General features: G+C 44.5%; 1 protein-coding gene across 1 annotated transcript in view; it reads left to right on the top strand.

The window, feature by feature from the left end:
* The first annotated feature begins 6,902 nt into the window (after positions 1-6,902).
* Positions 6,903-12,609, top strand: part of CWF19L2 (CWF19 like cell cycle control factor 2) — a 168,712-nt gene continuing 163,005 nt past the window's right edge. Inside the window, exon 1 of the mRNA XM_048844425.2 lies at positions 6,903-7,115. Within this exon, the coding sequence (XP_048700382.1) occupies positions 7,029-7,115 (87 nt within the window). The 5' untranslated portion in view covers positions 6,903-7,028. The remainder of the gene's footprint in view (positions 7,116-12,609) is intronic.

Genomic DNA, 12,609 nt, shown 5'->3' with positions numbered 1-12,609 from the left:
CAAGATTCTTCTCCTCACCTACAAGAGTCTACATGACCTTTGCCCCACCTGCATTTTTTCTCTTCCTAATCCTCTTGTTTTCGTGCTCTCTTTGGGTTAGAGTGTGGCTTTTAAAAATGTGAGTATATGAGAGATGCAATGCTGCACTCAGCCAGAATTCCTCCTGGGACTGTGTGTGTGTGTTTGCGTCATGAAAACACATTAAACCTGTCCTCCACTCCCTATCCTGGCTTTCCATAGAATACTAAATCCAAGTTCAAGATCTCATCCTTATCTTCAAGACACCCTGGGCCTAGGCCATTGAGCATCTAAAAGAATGACTAAAGCTTTGGGGGCAAAGACTGGTCCATAAATCTGCTCCACAGCACAATGGAGCTCCCTACAATAAGGGCAAAGCTTTTCTGTGCGGGGGTTGCTCTACAACTGTGGTAGCCTAAAATCATTCCATTCTCTGCAGTGGTATCACATACACATTGAGAATGAGGGGTGATAGAACAGAGATTCACAGAACCAAATACAGAAGCTGGAACTCCCCTCAAATATGGGTAGTTCTTAGGTCCATTTACAAGAAAACAACTCTTTAAATTGACATTCTTTAACTATCGCCATGTCTCTAACATCTAACCTTCCCTTTTGGGCCAGCATTATTAGGAGGGTAGTAAAGCAATTTTGGTGTAATCTAAGGTCCTGTGCTTTTCTTGGCCCCTTTTGAGCTGATTCTCAGCCAGAGTATGGCATGGAGAGTATACTAGCTTAATTGGCAAATGATCTCCTGGGAAATGACGGCTGTCAATTATCCATGCTTATTATCTTTTATGTGTCAGCAGCCTTTATTAATCTTGATCTTGAGGATTTATTGGCTTGCTTGGGAGGTTAATGGAAACTTACTAAATAGTTCTGTCCCTTCTTTTCGGCACACTGCCCTTCAACAGAAAAGCATTAAATACAATAGCCAACAGTTGACTTAACGCTGCTCCCTCTTCCACCTGTTTTATTTTACCAGGCCCAAAGGACATGGAACCAACCTGCAGGTTATAGCTGTTAACATATAGAGAATCATACTGAGAGACACTGGCTGAAACTTGACAATGACCAGAAAAGACACTGCATTTGTCCCTGCCTGATCTGGATCTGCTTTTGGTGCAGGTCAATGCACAAAGTTAATAGAAAACTCCTCACACAATACAATCCTCTTTCTAATTCAGAGGCTGGAACTCATGCTGGGGGATTGTATAATTACTATTGCCTGCCTGCCATAAGGTGGGCCTGAGGATGATTTGTGCTTGCAAAATGAAATGAGCTGATTTTCTATTTGTGATATAAGCTAAATAAAAATGTTACAACCTCTAGAAGGTTTGCTGTCAAGGACTGTCACAAGGGCAAAGCCTCAGGCCTTAAGAACATTGCTTTAATAGTATTTTAAGCCACTATTGGGCCAGGAGTTGAGATCCCATGACTATAAATCAAATTATACCTTCCTTTTAACTCATTGTAAAATTAAAACATTAAAAAACACTTTCTTAAATTCGGTAAGTGAAGCTGGAGGAGGAGAAGACCTTATGATGTCCCACCAAGCGAAAAAAGCATGGAAATTCCACATGGTGGTTAAATTCAGATTTCTAATAGTTTCTTCAATGATCATTTTTCACTCAGAGAAAGGAAATGTGTGCCCTAAACATTCTGGAAGTTTCCAGGTATGCATGTCCTCTCATGACTCTTTTTTCCCCCTCCCCCTTCTCACTGTGGTGGGAGAGCTTTGTATGATGCTTCCACACAGTTGAGTCTCTGTGAGTGCTGCAATGCCTCCAGTTGGATCTCCTCTTCTGGTTGTGCCTGAAACACATGAATGAGGAGAGCACAGCACCAACTGGCCTGCAGGACCCACAAAGAGACCCAGCAGCATGAAGATAGTTCTCACATCCCAAGGATGTAGAAGCTAGTGGTAGAAGACCAGGGATCTGAAGCATCAACGGGGGCAAAGCACTCTAAACTCAGTGCATAGTAATGAAACTCTACACTATGACACTCTAGATAATGTTGCATAACATACAAATGCTACTCCTGACAGAATTCTGCATGCCTGCATGGGTGCAGAATTCTTATGGTGTGCAGTTTTCTGTGCCCCCCACGCAGAAAAATGCAGAAGAAATCTGCGGGAAACACATGCCTCTTCCCCAGCAGCCCAGGTAGCGTCTGTTCCAGCGTGCCTGACTAGCAGTCAGAGACACGATCCATTGTCTACAGCCAAGCTCTGCGATACAACCGCATTTGCTCCAACCCCTCAGACAGAGACAAACACCTACAAGATCTCTATCAAGCATTCTTACAACAACAATACCCACCTGCAGAAGTGAAGAAACAGATTGATAGAGCCAGAAGAGTTCCCAGAAGTCACCTACAGGACAGGCCTAACAAAGAAAATAACAGAACGCCACTAGCTGTCACCTTCAGCCCCCAACTAAAACCCCTGCAAAGCATTATTAAGGATCTACAACCTATCCTGAAGGACGACCCAACACTCTCACAAATCTTGGGAGACAGGCCAGTCCTTGCCTACAGACAGCCCCCCAACCTGAAGCAAATACTCACCAGCAACCACACACCACACAACAGAACCACTAACCCAGGAACCTATCCTTGCAACAAAGCCCGTTGCCAACTGTGCCCACATATCTATTCAGGGGACACCATCACAGGGCCCAATAACATCAGCCACACTATCAGAGGCTCGTTCACCTGCACATCCACCAATGTGATATATGCCATCATGTGCCAGCAATGCCCCTCTGCCATGTACATTGGTCAAACTGGACAGTCTCTACGTCAAAGAATAAATGGACACAAATCAGATGTCAAGAATTGTAACATTCATAAACCAGTCGGAGAACACTTCAATCTCTTTGGTCACGTGATTACAGACACGAAAGTTGCGATATTACAACAGAAAAACTTCAAAACCAGACTCCAGCGAGAGACTGTTGAATTGGAATTTATTTGCAAATTGGATACAATTAACTTAGGCTTGAATAGAGACTGGGAGTGGCTAAGTCATTATGTAAGGTAACATATTTCCCCTTGTTTTCTCCTACCCTCCCCCTCCCCCCAGACGTTCTTGTTAAACCCTGGATTTGTGCTGGAAATGGCCCAACTTGATTATCATACACATTGTAAGGAGAGTGATCACTTTAGATAAGCTATTACCAGCAGGAGAGTGGGGTGCGGGGGGAAAGAAAACCTTTTGTAGTGGTAAACACCCATTTTTTCATGGTTTGTGTGTATAAAAACGTCTTCTATACTTTCCACAGTATGCATCCAATGAAATAAGCTGTAGCTCACGAAAGCTTATGCTCAAATAAATTGGTTAGTCTCTAAGGTGCCACAAGTACTGCTTTTCTTTTTATAAAAGAAAAAATACCCTCTAATTATATCATCCTTTGCTTTTTTCTATAATTTCTCATGGGACTGACTTTTTATTTCTTTCACTGAACCGCAGGATGTTCCCATACCAATCTGAACTGTCATTTTTTCTCAGCAACACAAGTAGCAAACCAAGAAATGGATTGTTTTAGAAATTAACAGAAGGCTAGGAACTGAATTAGATTTAGCCCATTTTGGCCTCTGCACATCTCACCTGACACACTCACATCTCGTTGGCTGTGACATTTCTTCTGTGTGATTGCTTCAGAAGCCATTGTTAAGATTCAGATCGAGACCTCACAAAGCAGCAAGCAGGATATGCCCAGCTTCCCCATAACTGTTACCAACACATTTCATATTCTCAGAGCAAAGTGCACATTTTTCTTGTGAAATTTTTCTTTCTGCTTAAGGTGAATTGTACAGAATCACACTCAGTGGAAAGAATTCCCACCCCCCACCCCCGGCTTTTTGACAATTTTCTTTCTATGGAAAATGTCACACAGAGCACTACAGGCAAGTGGGGAACACAAGCAGTACAGACATTTACAAAATCAGTCACCACTGACCATGCAGCTTCTCTTAGGGACAGGGTTAAATGAGAAATGGTAACTCACTCTGCAAAGGTCAGTGTCTCACTGCTGGAGTAAAAGTTTGGGTAGACCACATTCTATTATTAGCACAGTTGATTTCTGAAGTTAGAGTGAGAGTATAGAACAGGGGCTGGCCTGCTAGCCATTAAAGGTTTCAGAGTAACAGCCGTGTTAGTCTGTATTCGCAAAAAGAAAAGGAGTACTTGTGGCACCTTAGAGACTAACCAATTTATTTGAGCATGAGCTTTCGTGAGCTACAGCTCACTTCATCGGATGCATACCGTGGAAACTGAAGCAGACTTTATATACACACAGAGATCATGAAACAATACCTCCTCCCACCCCACTGTCCTGCTGGTAATAGCTTATCTAAAGTGATCATCAAGTTGGGCCATTTCCAGCACAAATCCAGGTTTTCTCACCCTCCACCCCCCCACACACAAACTCACTCTCCTGCTGGTAATAGCCCATCCAAAGTGACAACTCTCTACACAATGTGCATGATAATCAAGGTGGGCCATTTCCTGCACAAATCCAGGTTCTCTCACCCCTTCACCGCCCTCCAAAAACCACACACACAAACTCACTATCCACTAGCCCTCACCTTCAGCCCCCAACTAAAACCCCTCCAACGCATTATTAAGGATCTACAACCTATCCTAAAGGATGACCCAACACTCTCACAAATCTTGGGAGACAGGCCAGTCCTTGCCTACAGACAGCCCCACAACCTGAAGCAAATACTCACCAACAACCACATACCACACAACAGAACCACTAACCCAGGAACTTATCCTTGCAACAAAGCCCGTTGCCAACTGTGCCCACATATCTATTCAGGGGACACCATCACAGGGCCTAATAACATCAGCCACACTATCAGAGGCTCATTCACCTGCACATCCACCAATGTGATATATGCCATCATGTGCCAGCAATGCCCCTCTGCCATGTACATTGGTCAAACTGGACAGTCTCTACGTAAAAGAATAAATGGACACAAATCAGATGTCAAGAATTATAACATTCATAAACCAGTCGGAGAACACTTCAATCTCTCTGGTCACGCAATCACAGACATGAAGGTCGCTATCTTAAAACAAAAAAACTTCAAATCCAGACTCCAGCGAGAAACTGCTGAATTGGAATTCATTTGCAAATTGGATACTACTAATTTAGGCTTAAATAGAGACTGGGAGTGGCTAAGTCATTATGCAAGGTAGCCTATTTCCCCTTGTTTTTTCCTACCCCCCCCCCCCCGATGTTCTGGTTAAACTTGGATTTAAACATGGAGAGTGGTCAGTTTGGATGAGCTATTGCCAGCAGGAGAGTGAGTTTGTGTGTGTGTGTGTGTGTCCCCCCGGGGAAAAAAAGAAAAGGGGGGGGGTGAGAAAGCCTGGATTTGTGCTGGACATGGCCCACCTTGATTACCATGCACATTGTAGGGAGAGTGGTCACTTTGGATGAGCTATTACCAGCAGGAGAGTGAGTTTGTGTGTGTATGGGGGTGGGGGGGGGGGGTGAGAAAACCTGGATTTGTGCTGGAAATGGCCCACCTTGATTATCATGCACATTGTAGGGAGAGTGGTCACTTTGGATGAGATATTACCAGCAGGATAGTGAGTTTGTGTGTGTGGTTTTTGGAGGGCGGTGAGGGGGTGAGAGAACCTGGATTTGTGCAGGAAATGGCCCACCTTGATTATCATGCACATTGTGTAGAGAGTTGTCACTTTGGATGGGCTATTACCAGCAGGAGAGTGAGTTTGTGTGTGGGGGGGTGGAGGGTGAGAAAACCTGGATTTGTGCTGGAAATGGCCCAACTTGATGATCACTTTAGATAAGCTATTACCAGCAGGACAGTGGGGTGGGAGGAGGTATTGTTTCATGATCTCTGTGTGTATATAAAGTCTGCTGCAGTTTCCACGGTATGCATCCGATGAAGTGAGCTCATTTTGTTAAATTGTTTTCTTCCACATCACATCCATTAATTAAAAATGTAAGAACAGGAATAATTGGAAAACTAAATCACTAACGAATCTGGATTCTCAGCATATCAATTCTTCAAATACTTTTTAGCAGCATGATGCCTAACATTTAAGTGGCTGGCACCCACATTCAAAAGTTCTTTATTGTAATAAAGTGCAAAAAGGGTAATTCATTAAATGACATTACACTGACATTTTCCTAATAGTTTGTGGGAAGACCCTTGTGGGAGTCCGGTAGCTGGGATGGGGATGGGTTTGATCTGCTCCTGGGGGAAGGTTTCATTCTAGGTATTTAAGTGATCTGTTCTCGGAGCTGGTAGCAAGATTAGGGTTTCAGGAAACAAAACCCGTGTTGTCTATTAAGCCACCACCAAAGCAAAACTTGGAAATTATGGCAAGTGACCGAAGAAGATTAAAACTCCGAGGCTCCGGAAAGCTCTGTCCTAAGGGAGAGGCCAGATGCCGAGGTCGCCTCACGCTTGTGCACTGTGGCAGCCCTGGCATCACAACGTATTTCTGGACTGGGTTGTTCAAAGTGTTTGCGAAGCGAACTGGTCCGTGGGGTGCATGGAGAGATGGGGAAGAGCGGGGCTGGGCCCCAGGGAAGGGCTGGACTAGTTCAGCATCCAGCCCGCAGCCCAGCAGGGGGAAGCCAAGGGCCTCCGGGGGTCGGAAACAAAACGTTCCCCACTGAAAGAAGCGAGAGGCGGGGGCAGCCCCGGGTGGGCTCCCCGGCCGCAGGCGATGCCGACCGAGCGAGAGCGGCCGGAGTTGCTGGACAGGGCGCCGGGGGCGCACGGCTGAGGACGCCCCGGGGATAGAGCCGCCCGGCCCGGCCCGCAGCGGCTCCATCCCGGGCGCAGGCGGGAGCGGCCGGCAGGGCCCCAGGGCGAGTCCCGGCGGGGAATTCCACAGCAGGGCTCGGGCGGCAACCCGGATACCCGCCGGCCGCTCACTTTACGGCATTTCCCGCCAGCGCCGCGCTGCGAGCCGAGCCGAGCCGCGCCCCGCCGTCACTTTACGGCAGCTCCTGGCTATGGCGTCCGGGGGCTTTGAAAGCGAGCGGAGCCTGGAGGCGCGTAAGGAGCGGAGGCGGCGGGAGCGGGAAGCGCTGCTGGTGCAGGTGAGAGCCTGGCTGCCCTTCCGCTGCCTCCTGTTGCAGCCCCCTCAGCCCGCCCGGCCGCCATCCCCCCGGCTAGGGAGAAGCCCCTTGTTCTCCAGCCCCTCTCCTTGGGGGATGCCCGCGGCGCTCCCCGGCTCTGCCTCCCGCCCCCACGAGTCCCTCTTTCTCCTCTCGCCGTCCAGGGCCTCCCCAAGCTGGCTGCGTACACGGGCCGGGCCCCTGGGCTGCTGCGGAGTCCCGGGCGCCGGCTGTCAGACTCTTACAGGGGTGTAGTCCCTCAGCAGCCCCCCCTCCCCCTCCCCAGGATGTCCTTGCTGCTTACCTTGCCAGCGCCCCAGCGTGCAAACCCAGAGCAAAACACGGCTCACCCAGCGGGACCTACCCGCAGAAGTCCCTTCACCCGCGAGTGAAATGCAGCCTTCTCTGGAGTGAGGCCTGGCACCTGTTTTTAGCCGTGTATCCGGGGAGGTTAGGACAGGAAGGGAAGGTTAATGTAGCCTTTTGGGACTTGTGGAGAGAGAATGTAGTTAGCCCTGGTGTCGTGGGCAAGTTGCACTTTGAGTAACGCCCTGCTTATGCAATGCAATGAAGTCCTGGTTTGAAAAAGTTATTGATTAAGGATTAAGCTTATTAGCCCAAGGCCAAATCAAACAATGTGGGAAAGGGAAGAGTGCAGGTGTCCCTACCAGTGTATTGTCCCTGGATCTGGTTGATGCATATTTTATATTGCCTCATAACTTTGACTCAGATGTCTCATAAATTTGAAGTCCTCTCTCACCATTTATTTGGTGGACTTCTGTGTTGTCATTCCCCCTGCTGCTGACCCCTGAAGCAGAGTAGCATGAAATTGCCCTGGTGGTTGTCAGTTTCATAGATGTCTGGGCTTTTGAATAACCACAATGAAACTGGCCAGTCTTGTCAAGTTCACTGGATTTGTGAAAGCTTTGAGCAACAGCAGAGACACTGAATCTGTCTGCAGAGGTTTACTTAGATCAGTGGCGCTCAACCTTTCCAGACTACTGCACCCCTTTCAGGAGTCTGATTTGTCTTGCGTACCCCCAAGTTTCACCTCACTTAAAAACTACCTGCTTACAAAATCAGACATAAAAATACAAGTGTGTCACAGCACACTAGTACTGAAAAATTGCTTACTTTTTCATTTTTACCATATATTTATAAAACAAATCAATGGGAATATAAATATTGTACTTACATTTCAGTGTATGGTATATAGAGTAGGATAAACAAGTAATTCTCTCTATGAAATTTTAGTTTGTACTGACTGCACTAGCATTTTTTTTATGTAGCCTGTTGTAAAACTAGGCAAATATCTGAATGATATGATGTAATCCCTAGAAGACCACTGCGTACCCTAGAGGTACATGTACCCCTGGTTGAGAACCACTGAGGCTTCACAGTCAGAAGATTATTTTTTGCATTAGTGAAGGCTAGAAATTATGTATTTAATTTAAACTAGAACTTGAAATTGATAGTTTCCCCTTGTAAGTCATCAGGGAAACATCATACTCTCCAATTATAACGGGACTAATTGAATTACTTTTTTTTGCACTTTATTACAAAAAAGTAAGAACCTTTTAAATGTGAGTTTCAGCCACTTAAATGTTAGGCATTACACTGTGAAGAATTAAAAAAATTATTGCAGAATGGATATGTTGAGAATCTAGATTTGTTAGTGACTTAGTTTTCCAGTTATTCCTGTTCTTACCTCTTTAATTCATTAATGTGATTTAGAAGAAAACAATTTAACAAAATCAGTGAAGAATAGCAAATTGTTTCCTGGAAATGTTTGTTTGTTGCTTCGAATCTAAGAATGGGTGAAGTTTGTGTGTAAATCTAATGAAAGAGCATATTGTGAATGAATTCTATCAACTATACTTGAGTAGGTATGAATGTGGTTTAAATCTTGACATCAGGACTTGCATGGTAACAAATGGCACTGAATTAAGAGCCTGTTCTTCCCACTGACTTTTAGTAAGTGATCCAGAGCTTATAATACTTTGGGGTATATATCCAAATAAGATGTAAATACAAATATCTTTACTTTTTATTTATTTATAGCTTTCTGGTATTAGAGAATATATTGGCTCAGAATTCTTTCTTATATGAAATCAAATTCCATTTTATAATTTTTTTTTAAGTTTTACTAAAAGCAAGTGGTACATTACTTAGACATTGTTATAGGTGACTGTAAATATAACTGTCCCACTAACAATGCAAAACTATGTTCTCTAATATACTACCCCATATTTCAGTGAAATAAAATCATTGGTCTTTATCTCTTCTGTGCAACTTTTTATAAGCTGTCTGTTCAAAGCATTAGAAGCATCTGTAAATCACAGAAATAACTTGTAACCCATTGTTCGGTTTAGGAAAGCTTTTTAGATTTGCCATAAATGAGTGATATAAGAAAAAGTGCCATTACTCTCACAGACTTTATATATATATGTATATAAAAACACAGATACACTCAAAATCTCCATTGTAAGCCTGAAGCTTGTTCTCTTACATGAACACAGCTGATTGAAGGAAATTCTTTTAGCTCTTAGGACCAAGTCATACTTGTAGCTAAAGTGATTTTGTTTCACTAGTATTTGTCCTGAATATGCCTACTATGTTTGAGAATCCTGCAAATTGAAAAGAACAAAGATTTTTGAAATATTTTGTATATTGAGAGTGAATAACTTTAGTTGTCACTTACTAGTGCCAGGATTTTACTGTCTTGCTCTGCCCAACCACTGCAACACAAAACAAAGGAGGTGTTCTGGAAAAACAGGAAGCGCACAGGTAGGCCATCAGTTCGCAATGCATCATCTCTTTAAAGTGTAAATTCTTTGGTGCAGAGATTTATTTTTATATCTTGTAGGGTGCCATGCACATGGGCAGCGCTTAGCAAATAACCATTTTCCTCTGTGTATAGACTGCTACTTTTATTAGCAACTTTACATAAAATAAGTGGTTCTTCTTAGAATTCTCCTGTGAAAATATAGTTTACATTTTTTTAACTATAGCTCATATCTTCCCCAGAAATTGGGCATATGGGTCAAGATAAAGTATTTTTTTACTTTCCCTCCTAAATTATTTTTAAGGTGATATATTAAGTACTATGTAAATTAATTTCAAATTAAACACTTCCTTGTTATTTTATAATACCTGGATTGCAGTCTTCAATGCACTGCAATCTATTTTTAAAAATTCATGTGAATTAAGATTTAACGAATCACATGGCACCCCTATGCATTAAGAGAGTTAACTAAGCAATGCTATTGGAGGAGGTATTACTGTGGTGGCATTGCAGAAACACCAGAGCAGTAAGACACAGCTGCTGTAGCAGTGGAGAGGCCAACTTTGAAAATGGGTGGTGAAGAGGCATTTAGGTGGTAGACAGAGAAGAGATGTGTGAGGGTTAGATGCTGGTAGTGTCTGCAGGGTATTGAGTTTGTACGAGAATCCGTGTGCTACACCAAATAAATAGAATTCTTTGAATTTTGTGACTTCAGTTCTACATTTGGGTGTGGGGGTTCATCACAAGAAATCCTTGGTGGTTATGTTGGCCCTGGAAGTCTCTCATATCTATATTTCACCCTTACCCATAGATGTCTGCACTTCAGAAGGTGCTCATCAGCTTTGTTGAACAGTGTTTGCAAAATGTTTTTGAGGTCCCAGGACAAAACTAAATCTAACAGTTACTTTTGAATTTTCTTATTTATGGGTTGAGATGTATTCGTGTCTTCCTGTGGAAAACATCTATTCTAGTCTTTTGACTTCAGTGCTGTGTGCTGTGTTGTATTATACAATGTTTGTGAAAAGTTCATATCAACTTTTAAAAAAAGTCATGAATAAATATAGCCACTAGGTGGAAATCTTAAAAGCATGTAAGCAAATTTTCAATAATCCAGAAAAAATCAACCCAAAACTCTCGCTTCGTCTTTCTGTACCCCCCTGTAACAATAATAGGCTCTAAATTATCATAATTTACTTTGGTAGAGCCAACATTTACTTCTTCCATCAACTGATGACTTAAAGCAGAAACTGTGGCTTAGCTGGCTCATTGGTGAGCTTCTCGGTATTGCTTTTAGGTTTTGACTGTTGACCTTTCATTCATTAGATACATGTTGGCAGAGGTTTTGCTTCTAGTAGATATGGAAAGAGCTATGAGCAGTTTAATAAATGGAACTCTTGTCTGTGTATTATAATTTGAAACTGGTAGCTGTGTAGCTCCACAGTCATGCTTCCTAAATGTAAATAGATTGATTTATTTGATCTGTATCTTTGAATTTAGATGTATTTTAAAAATGCCTTATTTAAGAATTTCAGGTAATTTAGAAGTTCTTCCTCTTGTTTTCTCCAAATCAATTATTAAATTTGGTAAGGAAGATATTCAGTCATATTCAGCACAACACACTCTGGGGTACTCTCTCTGCAATGGGCACTTCTCTGACCCACTTATTATTACATACAATTTGAAGCAAATGCAAGTTATTTAATCAACAATTAATTTAAAAAAGAATAAGGGGAAATGGGAAAGGTTAAAGGAAACACATCAACCCACTCTGTGGCAGGGAACATCACAAACAGTGTCTCTGGAATGCCAGGGCAGTTCACAGTCTGTTCCTTGTAAGTCCCAGGCCTCCTTCTCCGGCCCTGGCTGTGCTGCAGGGATGCTGTGGGTTGGACACTCGCTCTAGGTAACAGGGCCCTTCTTCCCAGCATTGCCCCCACCCTGTTGGGGTTATCATTCCCTCTTCGAGTCTGGCCTGCAGAGCCTCCTGGCTGAGGCGGCTCCCTGTGCTGGGCCCACTGTCCAGGTTCCCCGCTCGCTCTTCCCAGTTGCTCACGACACCCGGCCCCGGACTGCTCCAGCCCCAGCTCCATCTTCACTCTGCCTCAGCATGGCTGCTGCTCTGCCTCCAGCTCCCTGGGCTACTTCTCTGGCCCCCCTGGCTCTGGTTGCTGCAGCTCTACTCCCAGGACAGGTCTGCTCTGCAGGCTGCTTCTATGACTTTGCTCCCAGCACTGACTTGCTTCGTGGGCTGCTTTTCTGGCCCCTCTGGCTCTGGTTGCTGCAGCTCTCCTCCCAGGGCAAGTCTGCTCTCTCTGGGCTGTGCCTCTGGCTTTGGGGCTGCAGCTCTGCTCTCAGGACAGGGTCTGCTCTCTCTGGGCTGCTTTTCTGGTCCCTCTGGATCTGGCACAGCTCTGCTCCCCAGCTCAGCTTGGGCCCCTGCTTTCTCCTTAGCTCTGCCCCACTCTGTCTGATCCAGGCAATTCCAGCTCACACGGAGGACGGGACCTCCCTGGCCTCCTGACTCCGTGATTAGCCTGCCCGCCCTGTCATTCAGGCTGACCTGGAGCATTGGCTTCTCCCCATTGTTCCTGGGGACTGTCAGTCTCAGGGTCCTGATTCCCCATTGACACTTCCCCTTTGAGTACTTGGAGCTAGCCAACCAAAATACCCTCACTGAATATTAGTACGAGG

This window comes from Caretta caretta, chromosome 1 (genome assembly GCF_965140235.1).
Source record: "Caretta caretta isolate rCarCar2 chromosome 1, rCarCar1.hap1, whole genome shotgun sequence".
NCBI classification, from domain to species: domain Eukaryota; kingdom Metazoa; phylum Chordata; order Testudines; family Cheloniidae; genus Caretta; species Caretta caretta.
The sequence above is the reverse complement of the archived record's forward strand: the minus strand, read 5'-3'. Positions and strand labels throughout refer to the sequence as shown.